The sequence below is a fragment of the Syngnathoides biaculeatus genome, chromosome 9 (genome assembly GCF_019802595.1).
Source record: "Syngnathoides biaculeatus isolate LvHL_M chromosome 9, ASM1980259v1, whole genome shotgun sequence".
Taxonomy (NCBI): Eukaryota; Metazoa; Chordata; class Actinopteri; order Syngnathiformes; family Syngnathidae; genus Syngnathoides; species Syngnathoides biaculeatus.
Window position 1 is genome coordinate 14,737,662 of NC_084648.1, and position 26,812 is coordinate 14,764,473.

The window sequence follows — 26,812 nt, forward strand, 5'->3', positions numbered from 1 at the left end:
TCCACTTCCGACATTTGATCGTTATCGTAATCAAGCCGCCCATTTTAAGATCGCTAAGGTAGGTTAGTAAAGAGATGTGGAGACGTCGTACTTCGGACTGTTGCATAAAACGCTAAACAATTAGGTCGGTTATCAAGACTGCCACTGCCCGGTGGCGTATTTAGTGTTTGCTAGATGGAGCCACTGACCTAACAAAAAAAATAATGGGATAGCGCATACACATCGAGCGGTGTGTCGATTGGTTGAAGCCAGTTGGCCGCCATCTTGGTACTCCGAAAACGTGTGGAAGACGAGTTACAGGTTGGATTATGGCGGGGTTTTCTCAAAGTTTGGCATCTAGGATTAAAACTGGTCGTGTGACCTTGACATTCTTACACTTCTGGTAACATGAAGGATTTTTAATTCGACTTGGTAACCCAAAAAAAAGGCCGAGTACAAAGGAAAGACATATAACACTGTGACGACCAAGAAACCTTGCACATTACCTAGCTACCTATATTTCCGTAACATGTTAACTTTTCCCAAAACACTCCGTGACATAACATAGCAAAAAAGTAAGCATTTTTTACTCATAAAAACATTCAAAATGAAGTCAATCAATTCGATATATTTTTTTAAAATGAGGACTCGCAATGGGAAAATACATGCTAAACGCATTGTTCATTCGTTGTCGCTACGACGTCCTATTTCAGACAGAAAATTAACTTGTTTCCTCGAATTTGAAAATTAAATTCAATTTGCAGAGTCCTCTATTATGAAATTCACCCAAAAAATTCACAGAAAATGTGTTTTCTTGCTTATCCACTAATGAAGTTTGGGGAAATATTGTCATCGCTTTTTACGAAAAAAAAAACGTCAGACTCTGAAAGGTGAAGCAGAGAGTGAAGAGTAAACAACTGTAAACAAAACTTTGTTCAAGTGAGTTTAGATTATCAGAAAATTTAAAAAAAAATCCTTTACAAACAAACTTTAACAGTGTCAAAGTAAATCTTTCTAACTTACCTGTGGAATGTTTTCTCACAGCCACGGAACTGGTCGGCATGGTTGTTTTGGGAGTATCAAGATGGCGGATGGCGACTTCAGTTTTGGTGGCCAATGAGCCATACAATTTTTTTTTTTTTTTTTTTTTTTTTTAGATCAATGGATGCAGCCTGTAGCCTGACAGCGACGTGCGGAGTGGGCCGCCCTCAAATCGAATTCCAGCCGAGAAAGTGCGTCAATTGAATCCTTACATTTATTCTGTTCACATCTGTACAGGAATGCATCGTCACAGCAGAAAAACGTAACCGTTAGACCCGACTCCAGCACAACAGCCTTCACAGCACATTCAGTCAAAAAAATGGACAGACTTGATCAAACCCCCTTTCGATTCACAAGCGTTATTGTCGTTCTTCACAAATATATTATTTAATATTCTTTTCCAAAGGGTATGAAAAATACTAGTGGACTTTATTGGGGATGAATGGCGGTTTGTATCCTATATGTAGAGGTTTTCACCACTGGAAATTGGAAAAAGCCGAGAAGGGAGAGAGGCAGCAAAAGTGACTTATAACAGCTCAAAAGTCGGGCTTGCAAAAATGCTTCTCAATTTTCTTATACTGGACAATTTTCTAACGTGGATACAACTGGAAAATTCATGAGGGAACTTGGGGGAGCATCAAACAAAACAAGGAGGCAAACAATAAAAACAAAAAAAAAATGTATGAAAGAACACTACCAAGGCACAGAGAGATGCAGAGTAAACAAACAGGAATTGACACACTGGGTTGGAGGGCAGAGGCAGTTTTACTAGTCGACAATAGAGGGAGCTCTAACAGCTCAAACAACCAGATACTGTCTATCATAAACTATACCGGATGTACCATATCATAGAAAGCATGGAAAATATAGGATTATCTTTGTAAAACACTGGTCGACTGCAGCAAGACGAGAGGGGCTTACACCGCGCGCTTGTCTTGCGCCTTTGCATAACGTGTGCATGTCAGTACGATTCCGAGCAAACGCGCCACCAAAAACAGCCAGCGAGGTGAAAATGGGATGCGAGCGGCGTGTTTGTGTTTGGCAGAGGTGGAAGGAAGTCAAACGGGTGCCAGGTCTCAAGTTTCAAGCGAGTCCCAGGTCACCGCGTCAGTTTTGCGTCGCCGAATCAAAGTCGATGTACAGTAGTTGTCGTGTCTTGTGTGTTACCATTCTCCTTTTTATATATATATACATATATATATAAAATAAAACAATAACATCTGAATCCTAACGTAAGCTCCAACCGCGAAGTGGCCTCTGCACAGTGTTTCCAAACGCTTGTGACGGCAAGGCACAAATCTTTACATTAGAAAACGTGACAGAAAGTCCAATTATTGAAATAATGATGATCTCATCTCAAATGGACTTTGTCGCTGAGAAGTCTGGATGATGTTTGAGCACAACGCTGTTATCCTCGCAGGAAGCCAAGACCAGTTTATTGCACCTTCAGTCATCTACCTTCGTTGTTTCGCCTGTCACTATGTCGCTGGCATTTATAGACTGTTTTCGGCCACGTGACTACATCCAGGGCACTCGGCCATGTTGGATCGGTTCACTCTATCGCTTTTGCATGCAGACCGGAGTTGCACAAACGTTCGTACGACTGTTAAAAGTGACGCGTGATGGCTAAAAAAAAGACTTTGGAAAGTTATCGGTGCTCATGAGATGTTGTCTCGAGAAACCGTTACGACGAGAAAAGCGCGCCTTGATCGACAATATCGACCCGTATGCTTCGGAGAAACACAAATGGGGCACGCAAATGTGGGCGTCGGTAAGCTATCAACTATCTCTTCTCGACAAGCGCTTAGACCGTGGACCGACTAAAGAATTACAAAAGGTCTGGAGGCCTACAACCAATTCACCATGCGTCGCTATCCATTGTAAGGAACCTGCGTTTCCCCACAGTGCTAATATTAGTGTACCGCACAAAGCAATTTAAATATGTACCGCGTGATTATAGTCAGCATTGTGTTAAATTATGTCGATTATTATTTCCGTTTTTGTTACCGAGAGGGAGAGAAAGAGAGAGAGGCTCGACCCGGACGAGTCCCAAGTCTTTCTCCACTTCCACGGCTTCATTTTTAACTCAACTCAGGAAACAGCTAGCGGTGCAGTAACCCGTTTTCGCAAACTTATGATGATAAAACAGAAAATACAGATTTTGGAGACATGCATTGCATTCACACGCGAGTATTGCGCTTGGCCGCTAGATCAGCTCTGCTAATACAGTTGTCGCCGTTTGGTTGCCAAGTTCTCAGTTTTCTCGCACTGGTTCTTGATCACATGTGGCAGTCGAAAGAAAGACGCTTTACAACGCCCGATAGCATAGCAGTGCGCCCCCATTCATACGCCTTTCTGAAATGATTCCTGGTTAGTTGAGTGTGGTTACGTGAGTTCCCCAAACCAAGATGGCGCCCGTGTTCTAAATCGGAAGGTGTGTGACGTCAGTCGAAAAACAGTCTATAGATGAACAAAGATAGATTGGTAATTATTAATAGATAATCCTGGATGAAAGAAGGGAAATTGGATCATTTCCCCCTGCTTGGGAGTCACTTTTGTAGCACGTTGACCGTAAATCCCGGCCTACAAGCTGCGACTTTTTTAAGAGCTGCTGTGCTAGTTTTATCGTTAGCACCGTCGCGTTAGTGTCAACAGCGCCGCGTTAGCACTGCTGCGTTACTGTTAGCACCGCCGCGTTAGCGCGGCTGCGCTAGCGTTAAACTCTTTCTGTGTACCTTATCACCAGGTGTGCTTTGTAGGCCGGGAATTAAGGTATGTTAAACACAAGACAAATATCATACAGTCTTGTAATTAAACACTATCAAATGCAAACAGTCAAGACTTACAGTATGTAGTTGAAGTCAAAGTTGAGTCTTTTGTATGTTTTTTTTTTTTTTTTTTTACTCAAGCAACACCCAAGTCCTAAAATTGGCGACTTAAGTCTGAGTTGAGTCAAGTCAAATGAGTCCAGTCTCCCACCTCTTCCCGGGCACACGTAATTCTCATCATTTGAACAGCGACGTTGTGAATTATCGGAAGGAGGACACTGACATTTGGTTATAGGACGACACGCTCGTAACTGGACGACAACGACGGCAAACGACGACGACGACATGAACAGACAACGCAGCGCGCTCCTTCGTTCATACGGAATAGGAAGAAGCGGCATCCTCGGAAGAGGAGAGACGCGAGTGGTCTACTTTGCGTGGCGTTGTTGCTGCTATTTTTTTATTTTTATAAACGCTCAAGTGTGCTTCCTGTCTGTCTCGCTCTCCCCTCCAGCGAGTCAGTCCATGTGCTTCTATTTTCTTCTCGTCTGTAAAGATGAGGAGAATGATTGTGCTTCTCAGTCAGCTCGGAGCATCGCAGGCCAAATGTTTGAATGTGGAGGTTTGAGTGCGTGGAAAGCGCGGCGGGCATCCCGAGAGAACCGAGGGGACGACACCTCCTTGGACGGGTGGGTGTGCGCAACGCACACTTTCGCGGCCTCTGGACCGGAGCGGTTTCTGGACGCTTCTCCAGAGAAAGGCGACGGGAAGTGTCGAAACTCGAGGGGTCAGTCGAGCATGGCGTCCAGTTGGTCGGCCAAGTCGTCGAACATGCTGCCGATGTCATCCAGGATGGACACTGTTGTCTTTTTGCTGGAAAGAAAGACGAGAGAAATGAGAAGAAGTGCAACAGCAGAGTTAAGTTGGGGCAAGAGACGGCAAATACGACAAAAAAATTGTTGTTTTTAAATTGAAATTTGACTTTTTCTTTGTATCCCAAAAGTTGCGCCACATGTCGTATTGCATTGTGCAAGTGGTCATTTTTGGGTTCGAAAATTATTTCATTGCTACAAATAATGACGAAATGTTCATTTATCCATCCATCCATTTTCTTCACCGCTTATCCTCACGAGGGTCGCGGGGAGTCCTGGAGCCTATCCCGGTTGTCAACGGGCAGGAGGCGGGGTACACCCTGAACCGGTTGCCAGCCATTCACAGGGCACATGGAGACAAACAGCCGCACTCACCATCACACCTACGGGCAATTTAGAGTGTCCAATTAATTTAGTACGTTTTCGGAAACCGGAGTGCCCTTAGAAAACCCACGCAGGCACGGGGAGAACATGCAAACTCCACACTGGCGGGTTCAGGATTGAACCCGGGACCTCAGAACTGTGAGGCCAGCGCTTTACCAGCTGATCCACGGTGCCGCGCCCCTGTTGCCATTCAAGTAAATTTTGGAGTCAATTGAGATAAGATCGTCATCGTTTCAGTACACCATTATATACTTTTTGTGTGGTGGTACTGTGAAATTGTTCTCAATTTTTTTTCTTCTATTTTGAAATTGAATATTGATGTAAAAAATGTTAAACTTTTGATTAAGGTTGGGTCAGTGACGATGCGCCTAAAATGGACTGCAATTCCCATCAGCCTCAGTGGCCACTGATGAGCGTTAGAGGCCAGAGGCGCTAATTAAAATCTGTGCTGATTTCAGGCTGCTCGTAATTGGGAACAACTTGCTGCCCTACTTGCTTAACTCGTCCAACAAGTACTGGGCGATAAACCGTTTCTCATAAAGTTGACGATCACCCCCCGCAGATGAGCTTTGCTGGCATACGCTTACTCATTTTGTGCTTCATCTTCTTGTATTTTGTGTTCTACAGCCTGTAAAGCTGCCGCCAAAGAGGCGCTGGTCTCCTCCAAACGATGCTGCGCCCCCTCCCCTTTCTCCTCCGCGTCTGCTCCCCTCTGCGACAATGTCCTCCCCTCATCCTGCTCCTCCTCTTTGTGCTTGTTCTGCTCCCGCTCCTTCCTCCTCTCCTCCTCCTCCTGCCCTCCCAGCAGGTCGATGGAGAGGCCGGCGATGGAGGAGCGCGGCGGTTTGACGGGGTGAGGGGACGGCGTGGACGGGCTCTGGGCGGGCGAGGGGGAGGTCAGGGGGAGTCCCGGCGAGAGGGACGGGCCGGAAGGGGTGTCGGGGGCGGGCAGAGGGGCGGCGGAGGCCGGCGGGGAGGGTTTGGGCGCGCCGGTGGATACGGGGCTCACGGCGGTCGAGGGTCCAGCGGGTTTGCCCGGTTTGGGCGCTGTTGGGGGGCCGCGAGGTTTGGGCGAGACAGGAGGAGGGACACGCTTTGCCTCTGTCAAAGAAAGTATGAAAAAAGTATAATACATGGATAGAGATGTGCAACAATTAATCCATTTTTTAAAAAAACTGAACTGTTGGTAAACCTGCTCGTTTGTACGTTTACATGAATCAGGGCTGGGGGGAGGAGGGGGGGGTTGGGGAAATAGTCAGCTAACTCAGTTAAGTCGACCGGAAAAATTGGTAAATGCAAACACTTCTTGCCTCACGGTCATAAAAAATTTGAATAAAAGGATATTTGCATGACCCGGACCCAAATTTGCATCGCCCGGAACCTTTTGGCCAACTGTCCATGTTTAGTGCATGGACTTTTGTCACTGTTGGAGCTAAAAAAAAAATTGCAGAAGTGACAGAAGAGCTTCTGGAAGTGATTTTGAAGATTAATAAATGTGTAATAGAGTATACGTATAAAATGAGAAATGCATAAATGCTGTATGGTAGTTAACGTCTTTTTTTTTTTTAACGTAAAATAGTTATCGCTAGTGTGCTAATTCTAATCATGGATGGTAACCATTGAGCAAAGGCTATTTTTGTTGTTCGTACTATACACTCACTACTAACAGATACAGTTTAAGCATAAAAACAGTCATAAAAGAGAACAAAATGCATATTAGTATTAAAAAAAACATGTAAGATAAAAAAAAAAAGGCGGTGGGGCGTCGTCGACAATTCCTCGAGTACTCAACAAATAATTTTTAGGTTAATCGATTCGAGAAAGATTCAATAGCAACGGTCCTAATTTGAACGTCTCACCAGGACTCTGTGCCGTGTCGGCGGTATCAGGAGCAGGTATGGGGACCCGTCGTGTCGGGGTTGGGGGGTCCGCTTGTGTCTTCCTCAGCGCCACTGAGGAAGGTTTGGGCGAGACCGGTGGCTTCAGGGACTTCCTGGCCTCCATCCACTCACAGCTCTCCCTACTCTTCTCCGTCCTATCAGACGCCTCCGACGCGGGCCTCCGCCTCAGCACCACGCCGCCGTTCTGTTGCCGGCTACTATCGGCCGGATTTCTGGAAGAGTCTGATTGTTTGTTGTTTATTTGGGCGACACCTTCTGATTTCTCCACTGCGCGCTGCCTCCTGCGTAAGGTGTCGGAGCCAGTTGTCATGGTGACGACGGTGGGAGACACGGGCCCCTCCTGGTCCTTCGAAGGCGGACGGGGTTTCCTCCGGAGCGTCGCCGAGCCGTCTGAGATCTCTGCGGCGGAGGAGACGACCGTGGAGCGGGGTCGCGGTTCCGGACGTTGCTGCGCCGGCTGCCTGGGGGCCTCCCCGTCGGCCTCTGTTCCGCCGATGGTCCTGCGTCGATTAAGGACGTCGTCATCTTCGGATCCGAGACCGCCTGAGCGGGCCTGGCGTCGCAGTGTGGGGGGGCTGACCTAGAAAGGACATGAGCGTTAAGATACTTCACTCGACTGGTAATTTACAAGCACTTTCTCGATTGTGTAGTATTATAATAGGCTCAATAAGGTTGGAAAACACTAAATTAGTTGATTGATCGATTGATTGCTTTTGAAGAACTTTGGTAATTGAGTAGAGCTTAGTCAATCTTAATTGAAAATCGAGGAAACATAAGAGGCACGATTTGGCAGCTTGTTGATCCACTTTGACCAAAGTCTACTGTGGTGAACTGCGGGAAACTGCAGTGCTTGTTGGCAACCGGCTTAGATAAGCGGCAAATAAAGTGTCCGCACGGAACGCACAAACACCTGCAGGTAGTTGGTGCTGCTTCCGAGATTCCTCGGCAGGGTTTTGGCTCCGCTCACGATGGACGTCTCGAGCATGGCGGCGAGGCTGCGCACGCTCCCCGAAGCCCCCTCCGACCTTTCCAAGCCCGCTGACTCCTGAGATCTTAAAGCCGACCCCAAGCTGCCGCAGTCGCTGGCTCGTCTCTCTCGAAAAGTCGGCAGGCCGAGGAACCCCTCCCCTTGTCCTTCTCCCTCTCCGTCGCCCCCGGTGATGGACGAACAGGATCGTTTGGGAGGCGTCGGGGGCCGACCTTTCCGGCGAGGACGGAGCGTGACCGACGACTGGCTGCGGTTGACGGTGACGTCGTTGACGACAGCGGGGGTGCGAGAGGAGCTGCTGCGGCACACGGTGGCGTAGCGCGAGTCCGTTTCGGAGCCAATCAGACTGTGAGTTCGCCGTCGCTCCTCCTCCTCACTCGGCAGCCGGAGCATCGGCACGGGCGAATCCCCCGCCGCCGCTTGCTGGGCGGAGGGCCGAGGCCGAGCCCTCGGGGAGGCCTGCTGGTTTCGAGTGTGCGTGGGGGTTTGTGGTGGAGTTTGCTGCGGCGTGTGCGGGGGATTTTGGGAATGAGAGACACTCGGGCGTGGTTTCGCCAATGGGCTTGGACCACCCTCCCGCTGTTTCCTCTCCTCTGTCTGGGACTCCAAGACACTCCTGCCACTTGGGCTGGATGGAGGCGTGGAGGGACTCTCTTGAGCCGCCGGACCGACTCCTCCTCTCTGTAAATCCTTCAGTCTCCTCACTCCCAACATCAGTTTTTTCTGGTGGCCTGAGTGAAGACAAGTGGAAGGAGCATTCATTCGGAGAATATGTCAAGAAAACAAAGTAGTGTAAATGGCCTAGGACCGAGGGACCTCAATTCGATCGTTGAGCCAACATCGGGATTCTGAGATTAAGGAGTCCGTGACCGAGAGACGCTGGGTTTGAATACCCACAACTGGCAACGAAACAGGTCTACAACCGAATGACTCCAATTTAATTTGTGCCTCAAGGAATTTCAGAAAAAAATTGGTTGTTGGAGTTGTGAAAACAGCTTTTGACCGAAGAACCTCAATTTGATTGTCATGGGGCGGGGGGCAAGACTGAGAAAAAAGCTAAGGACTGAAGACGGAACGTCAACAAGCAAAGGTTTCCTCCCTGTATTCGCATCTGAGAAATTGTATACCGTACATACTATATACATCCTAAATAGCTCAGCGGCACCTTACCAAGTTTGGAAATACCGATCTCTTGGAGATCCTCCAGGCTGATGTCAGAGATGAAGTCAATGTTTTCGTAACCGTTCTGCACCAGGACCTGGTAGTACTGACTGAGACCCAAGTGAGAAAGGAAATCAGCCAGATTAGCCTACAAACACACACAAACGGGCACAGTCAGCCTTTTTTTTCCAACACGCCAAACATTCTTTCAGAACAGACTGAACGAGCAGCGTGTGAATCATCTTATGAGTCCACGGTTGCCAAAACTCGACATATCTCGTTCGCTTGCGCTTTGCGTAGCACGCGTGAGAGCCTTACGGGCTTGTGGTCCGGCAGCCAGTCCGCGGAGGGCAGTTTGCTGATCTCTGACATTAACTTCTTACGATGTCCCGGCTTCATGACCCCAATCGCCGTCATGTCCTTCAATGCAAACAAGAAGATCCGAAATCCGTCACAACCTTTGCACAATTTTAAAACGTACAGTAAATCATTTTATGCAGACAGTTGAGATTTGCACAAGGGATGTGTTTACCTAGAGGAACATTATATCTTCATAATCTTTAGTGAGTGTCCCTCACCCTCAAGGGGTTTACGTCATACCCCCGTGTCAGCTTGAATACGCATACACAGGCACGTTCATGGACGCACAGTGGCACACTCGGGGACAAACGGAACCGGCTCAGACGGGAGCACGCGGAACATGTGAGCGCACAGATACGTAAATGTGGCAGACACAAGACGAGAAGCGTTTGGTCGAGGCTGAGGACTCACACCAGGGGGAGGAAGGTGGGGAGTCAGGTGACTGAGACAGGAGGGTCATGATGACATCATCTGGTTCAGCGGGGAGAGAGTGGATTTGTGAGCTCTGCCGGGCGGAGCCTTAACAAACAAAAGGGGCGGGGCATGAGGGGGTCAGGGGTCTTGACCTTACCTCGGGGGTCATGCGGCTAACGGTGTCTAGATCATATCCCGCCGTGAGGAAGTGGGTGGTGTAGAACTGCAGCTGAAACTCACCCAGCCACGCCACTACTGCCTGCTTCTAGAACACAGAACACAACATGCTACTGGCTGCTTCGTGAGCGCAGGACACTACAAGATAGTTCCACCTGGATCGAGAACCCAACATGCTAGTCCCAACTTTCAGAGGAGAACTGAACAAGCCACGCTCCGTTGCCTGCCTCTCGAGCACAGGACTCCGTTGCATGCATTGAAAATGGAAAGTACAAGACAGAACTGGACACCACCTGATACTAGAAAACAACATACTACTGCTAGCCTCTAGAATGCTGAACAAAATGGGACAGTTTCTAGAACATAGAGTGTGACTCTGCTATATACAAGGAAACCAAAACCACTGTCTGCGTCTACAGGACAAGACTTCTAGATAACACACATGCTTCTAGAACAGTGAATACAACGTTTTATTGCCTGCTTCTAGATCATTCAGAACACCGATGTATGATTCTGATACAAGTCCAACAATAGCCCTGAAAACAAAACAAAAAAATGACAGGTCAAGATACTGCGGCCTGCTTCTCGGACGAAGACAACATAGTTAGGCAGCCATTCCTCGGACACAATATGCCAACTCTACTACTGTCTACTTGTACAACATGGAACAATACCAACGCTTAACTATTCACACAAGACAATGCGCTACATTCCAAATTATTATGGAAATGATATACTGTAATTTCCGGCTTACAAGCCGCGACATTTTTCCACACGCTTTCAACCCTGCGGTTTATGCGGTGATGCGGCTAATTTGTGCATTTCTTTTCTAACGGCTGCAAGGGCGCAGTCGAGCGGAAAAGGCTGGTGGAATATATGTGCCGAGGAAGGGACTTTAACCGGCCCGGTTAGCACTGTGCTACATTTTTGCTGCCGTGTGACTGTCACTCAGTGATATTTACCGGTAAGTTTCATTTTAACCGGCTTTGTTAGCATTAGCACTTCCGTTAGAGCTAGCTTTTGCGCCATGCTAGCGTTAAACACTGTATACAGTCTTTGTAAATATCTCGTGTTTCAATGTGGGCACTTGCGGCTTTTACACAGCTGCAGCGTATGTATGTACCAAATGGTATTTCCTTTACAAATGTACTCGGTGAGGGTTATAACCAGGTGCGCTCTGTAGGCCGGGAATTGCAGTATTTCTCTTTTTTTCCCCATGTAATTAATACAAATGACTGTTGGCAATTTAGGACAATCAGAGAACTGCAAAATCCATGTCCTGCTGCCAACTTCTGGAATGCAGATCCTCTTTTAGACAAGACAAAAGTCAGGTCCATCTCGAGGACGTTACACAAAGGAAGAAGAACTTGTTCTAGAACCCCTCATAGGGCCAATATGTGGTTACATGTCAGGGAAGCATACTCATTCTACCATTTGTCATTTTCATACGTGGAACCAGATCACAAAAAGAAGAGGAGGCCGAACAGGACACAAGAAACAAGCGGCAACCCGATCAAAAGCTCTGATCTAAAAATCTATAGAGCTCGTGCACATGACGTCACAGTTTGCCCGGCGCCATATTGCAGGTCAAACCTAGCTGCTCTCCACTCCGGGAGCCATTGAACCAGAGCAGATTTTTCATATCGCCCAAGACTTGTTGTGCTGTTGGTTGTCACAACAGACGAGACAGATATTCAAAGAGATCATTCTATGGAATACCATCTGAAAGGACCAAAAAATATCGATGTATTTTGGCAATCAAACATGATGGATGGTGCCCAACAAAAATACGCACATGCCTGTGTAACGATCGCTTCATTTCAGATAGGAATTATTCTTCTCAATCTCAAATTACCAAGAAGCATTTATAATGCTAAATTGGCTCATTTGAGAATAAGGCGTATCCAAAAAAAAACTGTTGGAGATGTTTCCGGAGGTTAAATGTGGCCGCAATCGCTTCCGTGTACATTCCCTGGAGAAAACTCCATCCTCTTTTTTTTCCCAATCATAGTTAATGAATGCCACCTTGTATAAAACCAGGGGTCATTTATTTAAATATTGATATTTGTATTGAAGACTAGCTGAAAAGAGCGGTGGATTCCGACAAAGGTTAACGTGTTGCTCTTCCGCGTTCACGAGCCGTCAAAACCGTCTCTACATGGGATTTATTCCTGATTGAGAACAGATCCAGCAACGAAGTATTTGTATGTGTCTAGACTTTTATCCGTTTTCAAACTTCTCCGTGTAAATCTCGACGAATTACTCACCAGATACACGTGTAGATCAAGTTGTCCAAGACAACCGGAAGCGGGTTAACAGGCCAATTTCTTATCAGCGAAAACATCGACTTCGGCATTAAATAAGGGTCCTCTATGCCGAGTTTATCTAATTTTTCTACGTACCCTCGTTTATTTTCACCTTCTAAATGTCTAACGGTATCGGACAAGACCCTGGGCGTCGTGCTATAAGACATATTTTCGTGTCGTCTCCAACCGACTTAGCATTGAACAATGATTTGCTTGACCACCAATATGGCGACGTAAACAAAAGTCACGTGATTTCGGTGACGTAGGTGCACGAGCTCTATAGGAGTCGTCAACAGCAGGGTGAAGGCGTATCGCCGACAGGCTGCGATTTAAAAAAAAATGCAAGCCAGGGTTGAGTGTCTCCGCAGTGCACAAAAACAGAACAATCCTGCAGAAGGATGATGATGAAGGGTGGGGGGTGTGGGGGTGGGGTGATAAAAAAATATGTACGGAACACTGCTGATATGCTACTTCGATCTGTACAGGTAACAGAGAGGAAAAAAACCAAACAATTTCCACTCCTCCAGCAGATGACTTGGTGTGGGGTTTTGGACAAAATGAGCGCAATTCAAAACCCAGTTTGTTGGAAGAAAAGCAACTATTTAAATGTCAGCTCACCCCAAATCACGATGGTCTCACACACACATACCCAAAAAAAAAAAAAAAAAAATCCTCAAGGAAATCCTCAAAATGTGTCAGACCAAAGGAAAAAAATTAAAATTTGGGGCGGATATGTTTAGCGGAGAGCAATTAGATCGCTCCCGTTGCTGTCGCAATTAGGGTGAGCTGACCCTTTAAATAGCTTTCAGCACACTCGCCGGATGATGTCCGCGGCTGCGTCCGAGATAATTCCCCTCATTTAGCGCCCTCCCCGTCGCTCAATGCGGCGAGTCCTGTGCAGATGAGCAACACGGGCGAGCTGGCTCAGCAAAGCCAAAAGTAATCACTTTTCATCCCCCCCCCCCCCCCGCACACTCGACCGGCATCGACGCGGCGCCTGCAATGCATTCCCTCGGCCAAACGTGCAACGTGCATTCAATCAATCATTGATTGAGTCATTGATTAGGTGTGATATAGTGAACCTCTGCCCCCCCCTGTTTTTTTTTTATTTAATATGAAAAAAGTAGTACCTTGACTTTAGAGGTGCAACAATTACTCGATTAATTGACAACTAATCACATCCCCAAATAATAGACAACATAAAATGTCTATATCGTTTGAATTTCAGCATTTGAATATTGGCCAATTCTAAACAATTTGTTGGGTTGTCAATAACTCCTCCCTGTGTCTGTCACTTCCTGTCTCCATGGCAACAGGGTTGAGGCTGAGGCGTCACGAGCATTCGCAGATAAAAAGCAGAGCGACTGCACCCGACCGTCATCCCTCGACAAGCGAAGGAGTGAGCGAACGGCCTTAAACGTCTGGGGGAGAAAAAAAAGACAGAAAAACTCACTTTCCCATCATCCTCCTCTGCCTTGCGCTCGAACGACCGCTGCTCGTGAACGGTGGAGGACGACGGCGAGCCTGGAGGTCAAAGGTGAGGGGAAAAAAAAGATAATTAATTCAAGTCGAAACATACAAGTGGAGAGTACATTGAATACTGTAGTTCCTTGAAAAAAATGGGCCTTTTGCCTAAAAAAAAAAAAACAAAAAAAAAAAACATAAAACAAAACAGGCAGCTCTGAGATCGGTGGAATATATTTGCCGAGGAAGTGACTTTTATCGGCCCTGTTAGCACTGTGCTAGTGTTAGAGATGTGCTAGCGTGTTGCTGCCATGTTACTGGCCTGTCTCAGTGATATTTACCTACCGGTAAGTTTTATTTTAACCGGCCATGTTAGCGTTAGCTTTAGCATGGCACTAGCGTTAGCTGTAGCATTAAACTCTTTCTGTGTACTGTCTGTCTTTGTAAATATCTCGTGTTTCAATGTGGGCACTTGCTGCTTTCACCCAACTGCGGTATGTACCAACTGGTATTTCCTTTACAGCTAGCAAGCTGTACTTAGCTGTACTGTACTTGCTACTTGTACTTGCAGCTTTACTTGGTGAGGCTTGTAACCAGGTGCGCTCTTTAGGCCGGTTTTATGGTATATAGCAATTTAAATATATTAAATACAATATATACAATGTAATATTACTTTAAAGGTTTGACAAAATAATGATAATCAATCTGACCTGAGAGTAGTAATTTGGGAAAATGACCCGTGGGAGAAAAAAAATCCCTGTGGCACCATTCATTTACTTTTGTTTGGATTAAGCAACCGCTATGCCAAAGGAAAAACAACCAATCAGAGACAAAAGGCGTGACAGTGCACTAACGGGCGCATTTGTGGCGGTTCGCCGGCATGCTAAGGTAACCTCGCGCTGACTTGTTTCCTAGGAATTTGGCAGGTTTTTACTCCCCTGCTAGTCATAAAATTTCACTTGAAAAGATTGTGTAGTGGCGGCACGGTAGTTCAGCTGGTGAAGTGTTGGCCTCACAGTTCTGAGGTCCCGGGTTCAATCCGCCTGTGTGGAGTTTGCATGTTCTCCCCGTGCCTGCGTGGGGTTTCTCCGGGCATTCCGGTTTCCTCCCACATCCCAAAAACATGCAACGTTAATTGGACACTCGAAAATTGGCCCTCGGTGTGATTGTGAGTGCGGCTGTTTGTCTCCATGTGCCCTGTGATTGGCTGGCAACTAGCTAAGGGTGTACCCTGCCTCCAGCCTGTTGACAGCTGGGATAGACTCCAGCACTCCCCGCAACCCTCGTGAGGATAAGCAGCTAAGAAAATGGATAGATGGATGGATGGACGGAAGATTATGTACCTATCAAATGGACTTTGCAGTGGTTACTTACTTTTTAAATAAATACAACAACAATGGGAATAATTTTAAGTATATCCATCCATCCATTATCCAAGCCACTTATCCTCACAAGGGTCACGGGAAAGCCGAACCCTATCCCAGCTAGCTTCGGGCAAAAGGCAGACTACACCCTGAACTGGTTGACAGTCAGTTGCAAGGCAGATATCGACACCATCACTGAGCGGGAATCGATCCCACGCTGCCTACACCAAAGGCAGGCGTGTGTACCACTACACCATCATTTTAAGTATCTTATTTTCAGTTTCTTACTACTACAACTGTCTCAGGGCGATAAAGTCTTGGGTTTTGCGCAGTGCCGCTTACAAATCTACGCGTCGACCGCCTTAATGCTGCCGGAGTCTGATGAGAAGAGACAGACGGCCTTTCGAGAGATCAAAGGATGACAAACGGGATTTACGTCCCGGTGTGATATTCTATTTCGGGGCGTCTTGCAGTTTTGTGTGCAACGTTTTGATCCTCGGCGTTCCGCGTGGGAATCACCTCTCGTCAGAGCGCAGTGTTCGCAAAAACAACGGAAAACCCGTGCGGCGGTGGTAGCGCTTGCGTGAGGTTTTTGGCTCTTACTCGCTGATTGTTCAACGGACTGCGACTGCTCCAAGAGATGCTCCTTGGCTTTTACCGACTGGGACAGGACAGTGGCCAGGAGCTAAAAGAACACAAGTTGACACAGAAACATTTATTACGCTCTTATACACGCATTAGTGAGAGGCACTCAAAACAAGTGCGCGTCAGCCACGGCAAACGTGACAGATACTACACACTGCGTGCACCTCGTGGCCTCAACATTTGCGACTGCGTATTTAGCCCAAATACCGTTGTGCATTCGTTACCATGACAACTAGATGAGCCCATTGATAAACATAGTGATGGGATAAAAATGACTATTGTCACATTAACGTGTATGCGAGAGGAAGGTATTTTTATGTTATTATGTTATCGTATCGTACCTTGACCCCTTCCGCTTGGGCATTCAGGCCCGGAGCGTTAAGGCCGTGCGTGTTGACTCCCGGCGTCGGCGCCGGGTGAGGACTGGGCACGGGCGTGGTCAGCACGTGCGTGTTCCCCGAGCCCTGCAGGCTGCTCGACGACCGAGCGCTTCCGAGGCTGCCCACGCTGCCGCTGCGTTCACCCCCTAAAGACCGGAGGGGGGCACAAGTTGAGTAGAAATAAAAAAGGACAGACTCTGAAATTTACTTGAGTGCAAAAGTTAAGTGTATTTGGTTTTATGCAGGACCCATTTTGATGAAGAGGCACAACGCTCAGAAAATAATCCCCCCCCCCTTTTTTTTTTAATTTACATAGTTTACATAATGAGAATAAAAAGAAAAATCATGGTACAAGTTTCTTCTTGTTTAAGAGCTAGTTAGCATTGCCTCGACTTTCACGGATTGGGAACTGAGTAATGAAAAAATAATAATTATGCAAAGAATGAAGATACAATAAACACTCATTGATCGAATTATCAAGTTTAACGTTGCTCTTTACTTCCATTTGTTCCTGTCCATATTGTGCATACATAAGCTGTATATCAGGCTAAGTTTGGTATTTGTGAGTTTATTTCATGAAACGCTGACTGTGGCTAGTGTGCAAAACGGTTGCATTCCGGTCTTGTGCTTTGCATCCTCGAGCAATTTGGTGATTTATCAATTGTATGAGTGGATATTACTCAATATTGTTTTTTTTCGGAGATAATAAGAGGCCATTTGACCTTAGGGGAGTCATTTCTGCCACATTAAAATCAAATATTTATTAAAGCTAACAGTATCAGAAAAGCGCAGGCAAGTAATTGACTTCAGTGAACGCCATGAATAGGGGCGGGGCTGGACTATGAAAAGCAAAAATCGAAACTAATCTGAGGCCCCGGTTCAAATCCCTGCCCGTTGACGGCTGGTATAGGCTCCTGCACTTCCCGCGACCCTTGTGAGCATAAGCGGCTCAGAAAATGAACGAACGATTAATACCTGCGAGCGGTTTGCGCAGCACCCAGATGTCCTCGCTGGCGCTGCTCTGCTGGCCCAAAGTGGGAGAGCCCTGAGGACTCAACTCGGCGGTCCGAGAACCTGTCACACGCGCAAAAAAAAAAAAAAAAAGGACACACACTTTTGAAACAAACGCATTTCTCTCAAATCTCTCTCCGCTGTACAGTTCCAAGAAAAAAAATAAGTATGTGAACCATTTGGAATGATGATTATAACGTCGTGTAAAACATAAAATCATCCATATATGATATATGTTGTATTACTTTCAGAAGACCACATTTGTCTATTTTGCCTGCAGTCAATTCCAAAGGGTTCACTTTTTTTCCCACTTTGCAATCTTACATGTTACCAAATATTCAACAAATCATACAGTACTTGTACAAATTCCCAAGACCACCTGGCTGCTTGTGCTGTGTACTTCCGGCCACTTCATTAGGAACACCTGCACAGTCCAAATGTACACAATCCACAAGAACACGCTGCTCAATTTTGACTGACATTATCAAAGATGTATTTATTTGAAGACACTGTCCAGTACCTGTGCATGTAAAAGTGCCTCTCCATTTATTAGAAAAAAATTATATATATATATATAATAAAATGAATTTCAGTATTTGAGTTAAAAACGGAAAAATTATGATGTTGTACAAATTCCCTAGACACAGAATGAATCACTCTTTGGTTGGATTGGATTTCACTCTATTGTGCAGGTGTACCTAATCTTGTGGCACACACTGATGCATAACAGCATCCAGTTAATGTGTCTTTAATTATTATTTGGATTGCCCCCCCCCTCAACACTTTAATTGTTTTCGCTAAAATTGCAAAACAAAGCGTTGTTTGCATGCTGTGAAGCCGAGCAGACCGGTTTACGTGTGGGAGGATTAGAAAAAATATAAACTCTCAGATCGGTAACATGCCCCTCCCCCCGTCCCCCTCCCCACTGGATAATCCTTAGTGAGAAAATCCACATTTGGATTTTGAGCTATTAATATTGTTGCAGAGCAAGAAATTTGTTGGCACGACATCACAGTGAGACAAATGACCTTATTTGGCAGATGTTTTAGCACCAAATGATACAGACAAACAAACAACAGCAACAAAACTATTGAAGTTACTTCCTGTGGCAGTACATTTTCTTGCAATTGCATACATTTAAATCAGGAGTGTCCAAAGTACAGCCCCAGGGCCCAGAAAGCGCCGCCACACGTTTCACGCGAGCTCCGGCGGTCCCGATCGCCGCTAGTCTTGAAAGACTCGCAAATGCAGCGACGCAAAGTGAATCTCTATTTTTTTTTTGTTTTTTTTTTGCCAACAACATTTCTTTTCCAGTCACGTGCGGCTAACAACCGTGTGCTAACGAGAACTCGAATAACCGTAGAAGACAATGATGTCAGCAAAGAGCTTGTGGAAATATTTAACTAAAAATAAAACCCTCATCAAGTACCACTTCGGAAAGGTGCTCAATGGACGGCAGAAACAGTCTACATTAGATTTGTTCTTTCTTCAAAACGGGGTGAGTCACCCCCACCGAAGACATTTGAAACAGTTGTTTTGCATTGCTTTTTTCTTTTGTTTCATTAACCCTACCTCGAGTTGCAATTGATTTTTTTTTTTTGTACGTTACGTACTTCCTGTGCAAATGAAAAAACAATCCCCCCCATTATTGCTTGTTTAAAGTTATTCTACACTTTTGTTAATTAAAAAAGGTTTACAAGGCTGGGGGCCGAGTCGCTACAGATACGGCAATGTGCTCCCAGCCAAGCATACTCTACGACTAAAGCATACATTGTAAGCAAAAAATAAATTTATTTCTTAAATTATTTAATTATATAAAGTATTTAAACTATACATGTATTTCCACTATGCAGTGTATTATCAGGGAAAGCTAAAAAATAACTATTTTTTTAGGCTTGGAACGCATGATTTCATTTTCCATTCATTGTAATGGGAAAAGGCGCTTCGGTTTTCAAACGTTTCGGTTTTCAACCGGCTTTCTGGAACGGATTGTGTTGAAGAACCGAGGCACCACTGTATTTCTACTCGTTTTACGCGTGTGATTTTTCATGCTCGACTGCGCAAATTTGCGAGTGGCGTGCGGGCGCGTACGTGCCCGTCAGATCGCAGTGAAAAATGAAAAATGATCAATTAATCAGTACGTTTCAGCAACACAAAGGACCGCTTATTTGGACATCCCTGAGCCAAATGTTGTTATCATACAGTACAGCGATGAAGAATGCGTCTTATGGACTAAGAAGCAATCTTAAAAGGTTTATTATGAAAGTGTATGCACTGTATGTACCTGTCTGACTTTGCTGCTCCTGAGAAGTGGAGAGAGGAGGAGGAGGAGGAGGAGGAGGAGTAGACAGAGGAGGAGGTGGAGGAGGAGCGGCGGAGAGAGAAGGCGGAGAGATGGGAAGAGGCACGTACCCGAAGGAGGAGAAGCGCGGGAGGGATTGCGCGTTGGGGTGAGGGGTGGGGGGGGAGGGCAGGTGCAGCGGGAGCACCTTGCAGGGGGGGTACGGGTGGCCGTTGAGCGAGCCAACGGGGCACGGGTTGGGCCTGCGCAGGAGCAGCGTGTGGCACCGCTGCGAGGGCCAAGGGCCTGCGACCGGGAGAGGGACGACCAAAAAGGAGACGTGCAAAAAAAAAAAAAAAAAAAAAAAAAACAACCACGACCACCACAAGCACAACACAAACAACTCGTCAGTCCACGTCAAAAACAACAACAACAACAACAAAAGTCAAATCTGATCAAAGAAAGAAGTCAGCAGAAGAGAATGTCTGAGAAAAGAATATTGCCAAACAACAACGGGGAAATATGCTCAGTACCAGGGCGGGGAGAAGAATAACAGCACGGGGACAACAAAGGAAAAAAATTTGGGGGGAGGGGGGGGTCCATTAAGATGCACATTCAACCATTTGGAGGTCACTTATCTTATTTTTTTGCAAGGAAAAGGAATTTGTTCAGGCAAAAACTGAATTTTCTTTTTGGGCTGCGCTGTTGATTAGTCTTATTCAAGTTCATCATTTACAGAAAAGAAGAAAAAAATCTATTATTTCAAATTATGGAAACTTTGTCTACATACCTTTAAGAATATGTTTATTATTTTGTCTTTTATTATTATTCTTAATTTTTTATTTTTTTTGCATGAAAAAGGCTTTGAATATATATTTTAAGTTTTTCCTTTTTAAAATTATTATTATTTTTTTTTTAAGTTTTACAAAGTGTATTGCTTTAGTTCCATCTATATAATAAATTATGGCGGTGTCAATTACGCATTTTCACAATTCACGTCAGGGCTTGTTTCCATCCTACATACCAAAAATAAATCATCAAATATGGTGATGATGATTAAATTATGGGATCTTTGTTTGTAGACTTTGTTAATCCAGTGAAAAAAACAAAACAAAAAAATTGGCTTTTATTTATTTATTTTACAAGAATCAAGACATTTCTAAGTGAACCCCCAAACTGTTAAACGTGAACATGTAAATACAAAAGGGTGATGTTTTCGCAGAAAAGATGAAATCGCCTGGGCGGTCCCAAACTTTTGATCGGGAGTGCACGTAAATGGAGATTTTTTTTTTTCTTTCTTTTTTTTTTAATATGGGGAAGACGCACCATCCTGCCTAACAGCGGCCTTGGTCACAATTTGTTTGAAGAAAATGTATTGATATATGTTTAAAATATTTATCATTTATCATCACTTTAGTTAAAACAGATGGATGACTTATTGTATATCATACAATACTGTACAAATACATTAACAACATAAAATAGATAGATTGAACATTTAAATGAAAATCTATTGTAGTCATCCATCCATCCATTATCTTCACCGCTAATCCTCATGAGGGTCACGGGGAGTGCAAGAGCCTATCCCAGCTATCAACACGCAGAAGGCGGGGTACACCCTGAATCGGTCACCAGCCAATCGCAGGGCACATAGAGACAAACAGTCCCACTCACAATCACCCCTAGGGGCAATGTAGAGTGTCCAATTAATGTTGCATGTTTTTGGGATGTGGGAGGAAACCGGAGTGCCCGGAGGAAACTCACACAGGCACGGGGGAGAACACGCAAACTCCACACAGATGGGGCCGGGATTGAGCCCGGGACCTCAGAATTGTGAGGCAAACGCTTTACCAGCTGAACCACCGTGCCACCCCATTGTAAATCAATACAATTTAAAAATGAGAATGACTTGACATACATTAATTTTTCTTTCGTTTTAACTACTTTCCTTTTAAAGGCCGAATATTTTGCAATATTGCAAACAAATAAGAAGGAACGAAAGGTTCACTTTGTGACTCAGGCCGCTGCTGATGTTCCACTTTCACTCCGTAGACTGTACATTATGCGTGGACAACGTAGAATACGCAAAGCCAAAATCAGATTTATGGAGAATTTATGGCGTCTAATGACCGACAGGCCAAACGGGGTAATCAAGAGCTTTGGGCGTCCATTTTCAATCTACAGTCTACGACTGATGGAGTCGGAGGAGGAATAAAACGGGAGAGGAAGGGAGGAAGAAGGGATCAAAGCGACGCTTTGCGGGAGGGAGGAAGCTATGATTCACGTGTTAAAAACATGGCCAATCACGCTTCCAGCTGCTGTTCTACTACTAATGGTTAGCTGGAGCGCTACGGTACTGCACGGCTGCTGAACACTCGCGCACGCACACAAACACGCACAGCTGTGGCGTGGGTGGTCACCTGCCCTCTTGATGACTTCCGCCATGTTGGACGGGAAGTAGCCCACGCGGTCATTTCCCGTGCGGTTATCGTGAATGCAGCCCTTCCACCGGCCGTCGGAGTGCTGCTCCAAAACCTGCCGACGCAAACCCAAGCGTCACACTCGAGGCCAAATGACTACATTGGCTGACGATCTGGCAACGTTTCAACTCTTTGCGGAATTGTGCCGCCGCTTTGTGTTGATTTGTACAAGTACACAATCTAAGGAGGAGATTTCTGCGAGTGTTTTGTACCGTAATGATGTCCCCGGCTTTGATGTTGAGGCTGGTCAGGTCGTAGTTGTTGCAGTAATCCTTCAGCGCGCGCACCTGCATGGCAGCGGACGCGTCTGCAATGCACAAGCACAGCGGGGGGGGGGAGCGCATTCCGTTGGAAATAGGAGCATCACACACACACACTCCCCAAAAAAAATCTCCACATTTCCAAAACATCCTGAGGAGTAATTCCCAACCACACTAAGGTGGGAAAAAAAAGATCAAATGAAGGATTTGAATGAAGGATAGGCCTACGGAGCGCACCTGATTATAAGCCTCACCCGGTGCGTTTGTAAAGGAAATACCGTTTGGTACATACATAAGCCGCACCTGTCTAAAAGCTGCAAGTGCCCACATTGAAACCCACGTTGAAACACGAGATATTTACAAAAAAAATACGGTACACAGAAAGCATTTTCAAAGGTTTAACGTTGCTCTTTACTTCCATTCGTTCCTGTCCATATTGTGCATACATTACCTGTACATCAGGCTAACGTTGGTATTTATTAATTTATTTCATGAAACGCTGGCTGTGGCTAGTGTGTAAAACGGCTCCATTCCGGTCTTGTGCTTTGTTCCTCGAGCAATTTGGTGACTTATCAATTGTATGAGTGGAGATTACTCAATATTCTTTTTCGGAGATAATAAGAGGCCATTTGAACTTAGGGGAGTCACTTCTGCCACATTAAAATCAAATAGTTGAAGTTCAATATCTTATCTTAGCTTAACATAGCAACAACACGGTAGCACGAACAGGGCCGGTTAAAAAAAAAAAATCCCTGAGACGTGGCAGAAACACAGCAGCAACTGCTAGCGCGGCACTCACGCTAGTATGGCGCTAACAAGGCCGGTAAAAAAAAAAACAAAAAAAAAAACATACCGGTAAAAGTCACTTTTCGGCACATATATTCCACCGGTGTCACTCTTACCTTTTCCGCTCGAGTTCCCCCTTGCGGCTGTTAGCAAAAATGCACAAATTAGCCGCATCACCGGATAAGCCGCAGGGTTAAGAAAGTGTGAAAAAAGTCGCGGCTTATAGGCCGGAAATTACGGTAATTTATCAATTACAGTAAACCCCTTCATACCTTTCCTTTTTTTCTAATGCAGGTAAAACGTCTGCCTTGACTCAAAAACGGTCGGGAAGTGAAAATTGTAAAATGTTCATAAGATGTCATGATACAGTGTATAGTGTACATCACTGTCAAAAATATTCTTCTTTCCACTTTTAACTAGCATTGCAGCGTCATGATACGATTATCTATCTGCCCCTCTATTAGGATCATTTTTCAATCAATTTCTTTGGTGACTGTGATTTGAAAGGCGCGCCATCGCACTCGCAAATCTGCACAGTCGAGCACGAAAAATCACACCTGTAAAATTTGTTACGAGTAGAAATAAATAGATATTGAAAGATGTCGCTTATTTTGTGTAGTCTTGACCAATGTTCCCTCTAAGCTGCCCAACTGTGCAATTGCGCACTTGTCGCGCACACGAAAACCGATCCAGCGCAGTGAACCACAGCCTGACGCCTTTTTTATTTTATTTTTTTTTAAACACGGAAGCACACGGTCTCTGCTCAGTCTACTTCTACTTCCTAGTTTACCTGACACCGCCCCCTTCCGCTCTTTAAGGGGTGAACTCAAAATTACAAACAGAACACACACCCACAACTTTATATCTGCGGGCATGACTGGTGGACCACACCCATAACTTTATGTCTGCGGGCATGACTGACCACAACCCGTACATTTTTAAAATGTGAGTGACTGATTTCTCGTCCGTCGCTCTACGTTGTAACCCGCCGGTGTCGACATTTGCACTCACCTCTGAGGAGTTGTTTGATCTCGCGGCTGGCCTGAGTGGTGGTGAACTGGTTCACGATGTCCAGCGCAGTTTGACTCAAGGTGTTCCTCACTCCTGCGCTGATACCACTCTGAGTGAACACACGACAGCATTGCGGTATTACAGTTTCTGCATGTGGCCTACGCTGGGACGGCACCCATACAAATGTCGTGCGCTCATAGGATTCTTGTGTACACCTAGCAACCTCGCTAACGTAACACTAACGTAAACCAACTTTAAAACTATCCACTTTGTGCCAAACGGTACTGCAAACACATAGAAACGACGTACACTCATTCCAACGTGACAAAAGAATGGCTACATCATGAAAAAGCAGTAAATAAACCATCCGTCCATCCATTTTATGAGCTGCTTATCCTCACGAGGGTCACAGGAGTGCTGGGGCCAATCCCAGCTGTCATCAAGCAGGTACATCCTGATCTGGTTGCCAGCCAATCGCAGGGCACATAGAAACAAACAGCCGCACTCACATTCACTTATCACCTTGGGGCAATTTAGAGTGTCCAATGAATGTTGCATGTTTTTGGGATGTGGGAGGAAACCGGAAGGCCCGAAGGAAACCCACGCAGGCACGGGGAGAACATGCAAACTCCACACAGGCGGGTCCGGGATTGAACCTGTAAGCCAAACGCTTTTGCCAGCTGAGCAACTGTGCCGCCCGGTAAATGAATCATAATTAATTTATGCTTGTGATTTTTTAAAAAAGGCCTGTTTTTGAATAAAAAGGACAGAAATGCAAAACCATTTAAAAATCAGATTTATCGATTAAATGGGGAAAAAAATACGATTAAGTTTGACAATTTAATCGATCTAATTGATTAATCTATTTTAGGGCACTACGCAACTTATATTACAACTAAATCAGTGCATTTTTTTTTACATTTTCTTGCCGTTGTCTCGTGTTCATAGCAGCGAGTCACAGCACCGTCGCTCTCGCCGTCAACGGCGACAACAAAAGCTGCGCTAATGACTTTCCCGACTAATGTCCCGAAAATTGCATCATCTTTTGAGCTTGACAAATATCGCCCGGGCCGATGCATTGCGTGTTTTCCACTCAGATCATTTTGCATGCAGAAGGGCAGAAAAGGCAAAAGAATAATAACACAGACATTTGGAGGAGGGATAAACAAAAAAAAAAAAATAAATATGGCAGACAGCGAGAACGGTAGGCTGCTTGTTAAAAGAAGTATATAGCAGCAAATAAAACAATCTGCGAAAGCTCAGATTTTCCAAAAACAGTGACAAAATATCGAGCTGCGAAAAAAAAAAAGTGCCAAACATCTCAGCACAAGATGAACAATACAAGCAGAGCAAATGGACTTGAGGTACCAAAGAGATTCTGAAGCGTTTCAGAAGTGGAATTAGCAAATATTTCTGCTCGGCAGGTATGCATTTCACCTCTTTTTTAATTGTCAAATTACCTGTAAATCCCCCCGACCCCCAACCCTAAAAAAATTGAAATAGTGGTGCACATGGTAGTGGTTATGGTTTGAGATGGAGAAACTGGCTAGAGGGTTGGCCTGACGGTTCTGAGGACCAGGGTTCGAATCCCAGCCCCACCTGTGTGGAGTTTTCATGTCCTCCCCATGCCTGCTTGGGTTTTCTACGGGCACTCCGGTTTCCTCCCACATGACAGTTCAGGGTGTACCCGCCTCCTGCCTGATGATAGCTGGGATAGCCTCCAGCACTCCCTGCGAACCTTGTGAGGATAAGCAGCAAAGAATATGGATGGATGGATAATTGGACACTCTAAATTGCCCCGTCGGTGTGATTTTGAGTGCGACTGTTGTCTGTCTCCATGTGCCCTGCGATTGGCTGACACCCATTTCAGGGTGTACCCCGCCTCCTGCCCGTTGACAGATGGGATAGGCTCCAGCATTCCCGTGACCCTTGTGAGGATAAGTAGCAAAGAAAATGGATTGATGGATGGATGGATAACTGGACACTCTAAATTGCCCCGTCGGTGTGATTTTGAGTGCGACTGTTGTCTGTCTCCATGTGCCTTGCAATTGCCTGGCAACCAGTTCATGGCGTACCCCGCCTCCTGCCCGATGACAGCTGGGATAGCCTCCAGCGCTCCCGCGACCCTTGTGAGGATAAGCGGCTAAGAAAATGGATGGATGGGCTATGGTCAGGGTTAGGGCTAAATTATGAGAAGGTCTGCCCTGGACCCCAAACCTTGGTGACCCCCTGATGTCGGCAGACTTACTTCGAGCAGAAGGCGCACTACCTCCGTCTTCCCACAGAGGGCAGCCTGATGCAGAGCTGTCCCAGACTCGGATTGTCTATTGATGTCGATGCCAGCCTGAATCAGCAACCTACAACACAATACAGCATTTAAACATTTTTTTAAATCATTATTATTTTTACAGACATCACAGACTGCTTGGTTGGGTTCGATGTCGTCGGAGCCGTTTTCAGACCGTATGACGTCGATGTGCCCGTTCTTGGCGGCGAGATGGAGCGGCGACACCCCGTTGGGGTCGGAAGGTTTGGGCTCCAGCATGGCGGCGCACATGTTGCTGCTGAGCAGCAGCTGAACCACCTAAGACAAATACACTAAAGTAATTACAAAATAAAAAAGCGGATGGAATATCAAATTTTTTCATCAGAAATACAGTTTCGCATATTTATACATATTTAGCGCATTCATAAATGCCCTTAATAGACTTAAACAGAATTGGTTAATGCGCCGTTTGTGCACAATGTTGTCAAAATTGGATTCCAACTTTCTCTTTCT

At 45.6% G+C, this 26,812-nt stretch overlaps 1 protein-coding gene and 1 long non-coding RNA gene across 9 annotated transcripts in view; one reads left to right on the forward strand and one right to left on the reverse strand.

Moving 5' to 3' along the window:
- Window positions 1–20: 20 nt before the first annotated feature.
- On the forward strand, window positions 21–7,372 carry LOC133505685 (uncharacterized). The gene is made up of 4 exons (XR_009796317.1): window positions 21–58; window positions 1,137–1,211; window positions 5,672–5,897; window positions 7,236–7,372. It is a non-coding gene; the product is annotated as an uncharacterized LOC133505685 (long non-coding RNA).
- The window catches only part of LOC133505678 (caskin-1-like), a 43,449-nt gene continuing 17,854 nt past the window's right edge, over window positions 1,218–26,812 (reverse strand). For 6 of the 8 annotated variants that reach the window (XM_061828966.1, XM_061828968.1, XM_061828970.1 and 3 more), the window contains exons 6-22: window positions 26,496–26,617; window positions 26,282–26,390; window positions 24,034–24,142; window positions 23,139–23,165; window positions 22,189–22,283; window positions 21,917–22,031; window positions 17,180–17,278; window positions 16,166–16,350; window positions 15,783–15,864; window positions 13,805–13,875; window positions 10,026–10,133; window positions 9,413–9,514; window positions 9,104–9,242; window positions 7,856–8,664; window positions 6,904–7,525; window positions 5,632–6,145; window positions 1,218–4,661 (exon numbers count right to left, since the gene is read on the reverse strand). In XM_061828966.1, coding sequence (XP_061684950.1) covers window positions 4,577–4,661; window positions 5,632–6,145; window positions 6,904–7,525; window positions 7,856–8,664; window positions 9,104–9,242; window positions 9,413–9,514; window positions 10,026–10,133; window positions 13,805–13,875; window positions 15,783–15,864; window positions 16,166–16,350; window positions 17,180–17,278; window positions 21,917–22,031; window positions 22,189–22,283; window positions 23,139–23,165; window positions 24,034–24,142; window positions 26,282–26,390; window positions 26,496–26,617 — 3,393 coding nt within the window. In that variant the 3' untranslated portion in view covers window positions 1,218–4,576. The remainder of the gene's footprint in view (window positions 4,662–5,631; window positions 6,146–6,903; window positions 7,526–7,855; window positions 8,665–9,103; window positions 9,243–9,412; window positions 9,515–10,025; window positions 10,134–13,804; window positions 13,876–15,782; window positions 15,865–16,165; window positions 16,351–17,179; window positions 17,279–21,916; window positions 22,032–22,188; window positions 22,284–23,138; window positions 23,166–24,033; window positions 24,143–26,281; window positions 26,391–26,495; window positions 26,618–26,812) is intronic. The other 2 variants (XM_061828967.1, XM_061828969.1) reach the window with 2 other exon arrangements.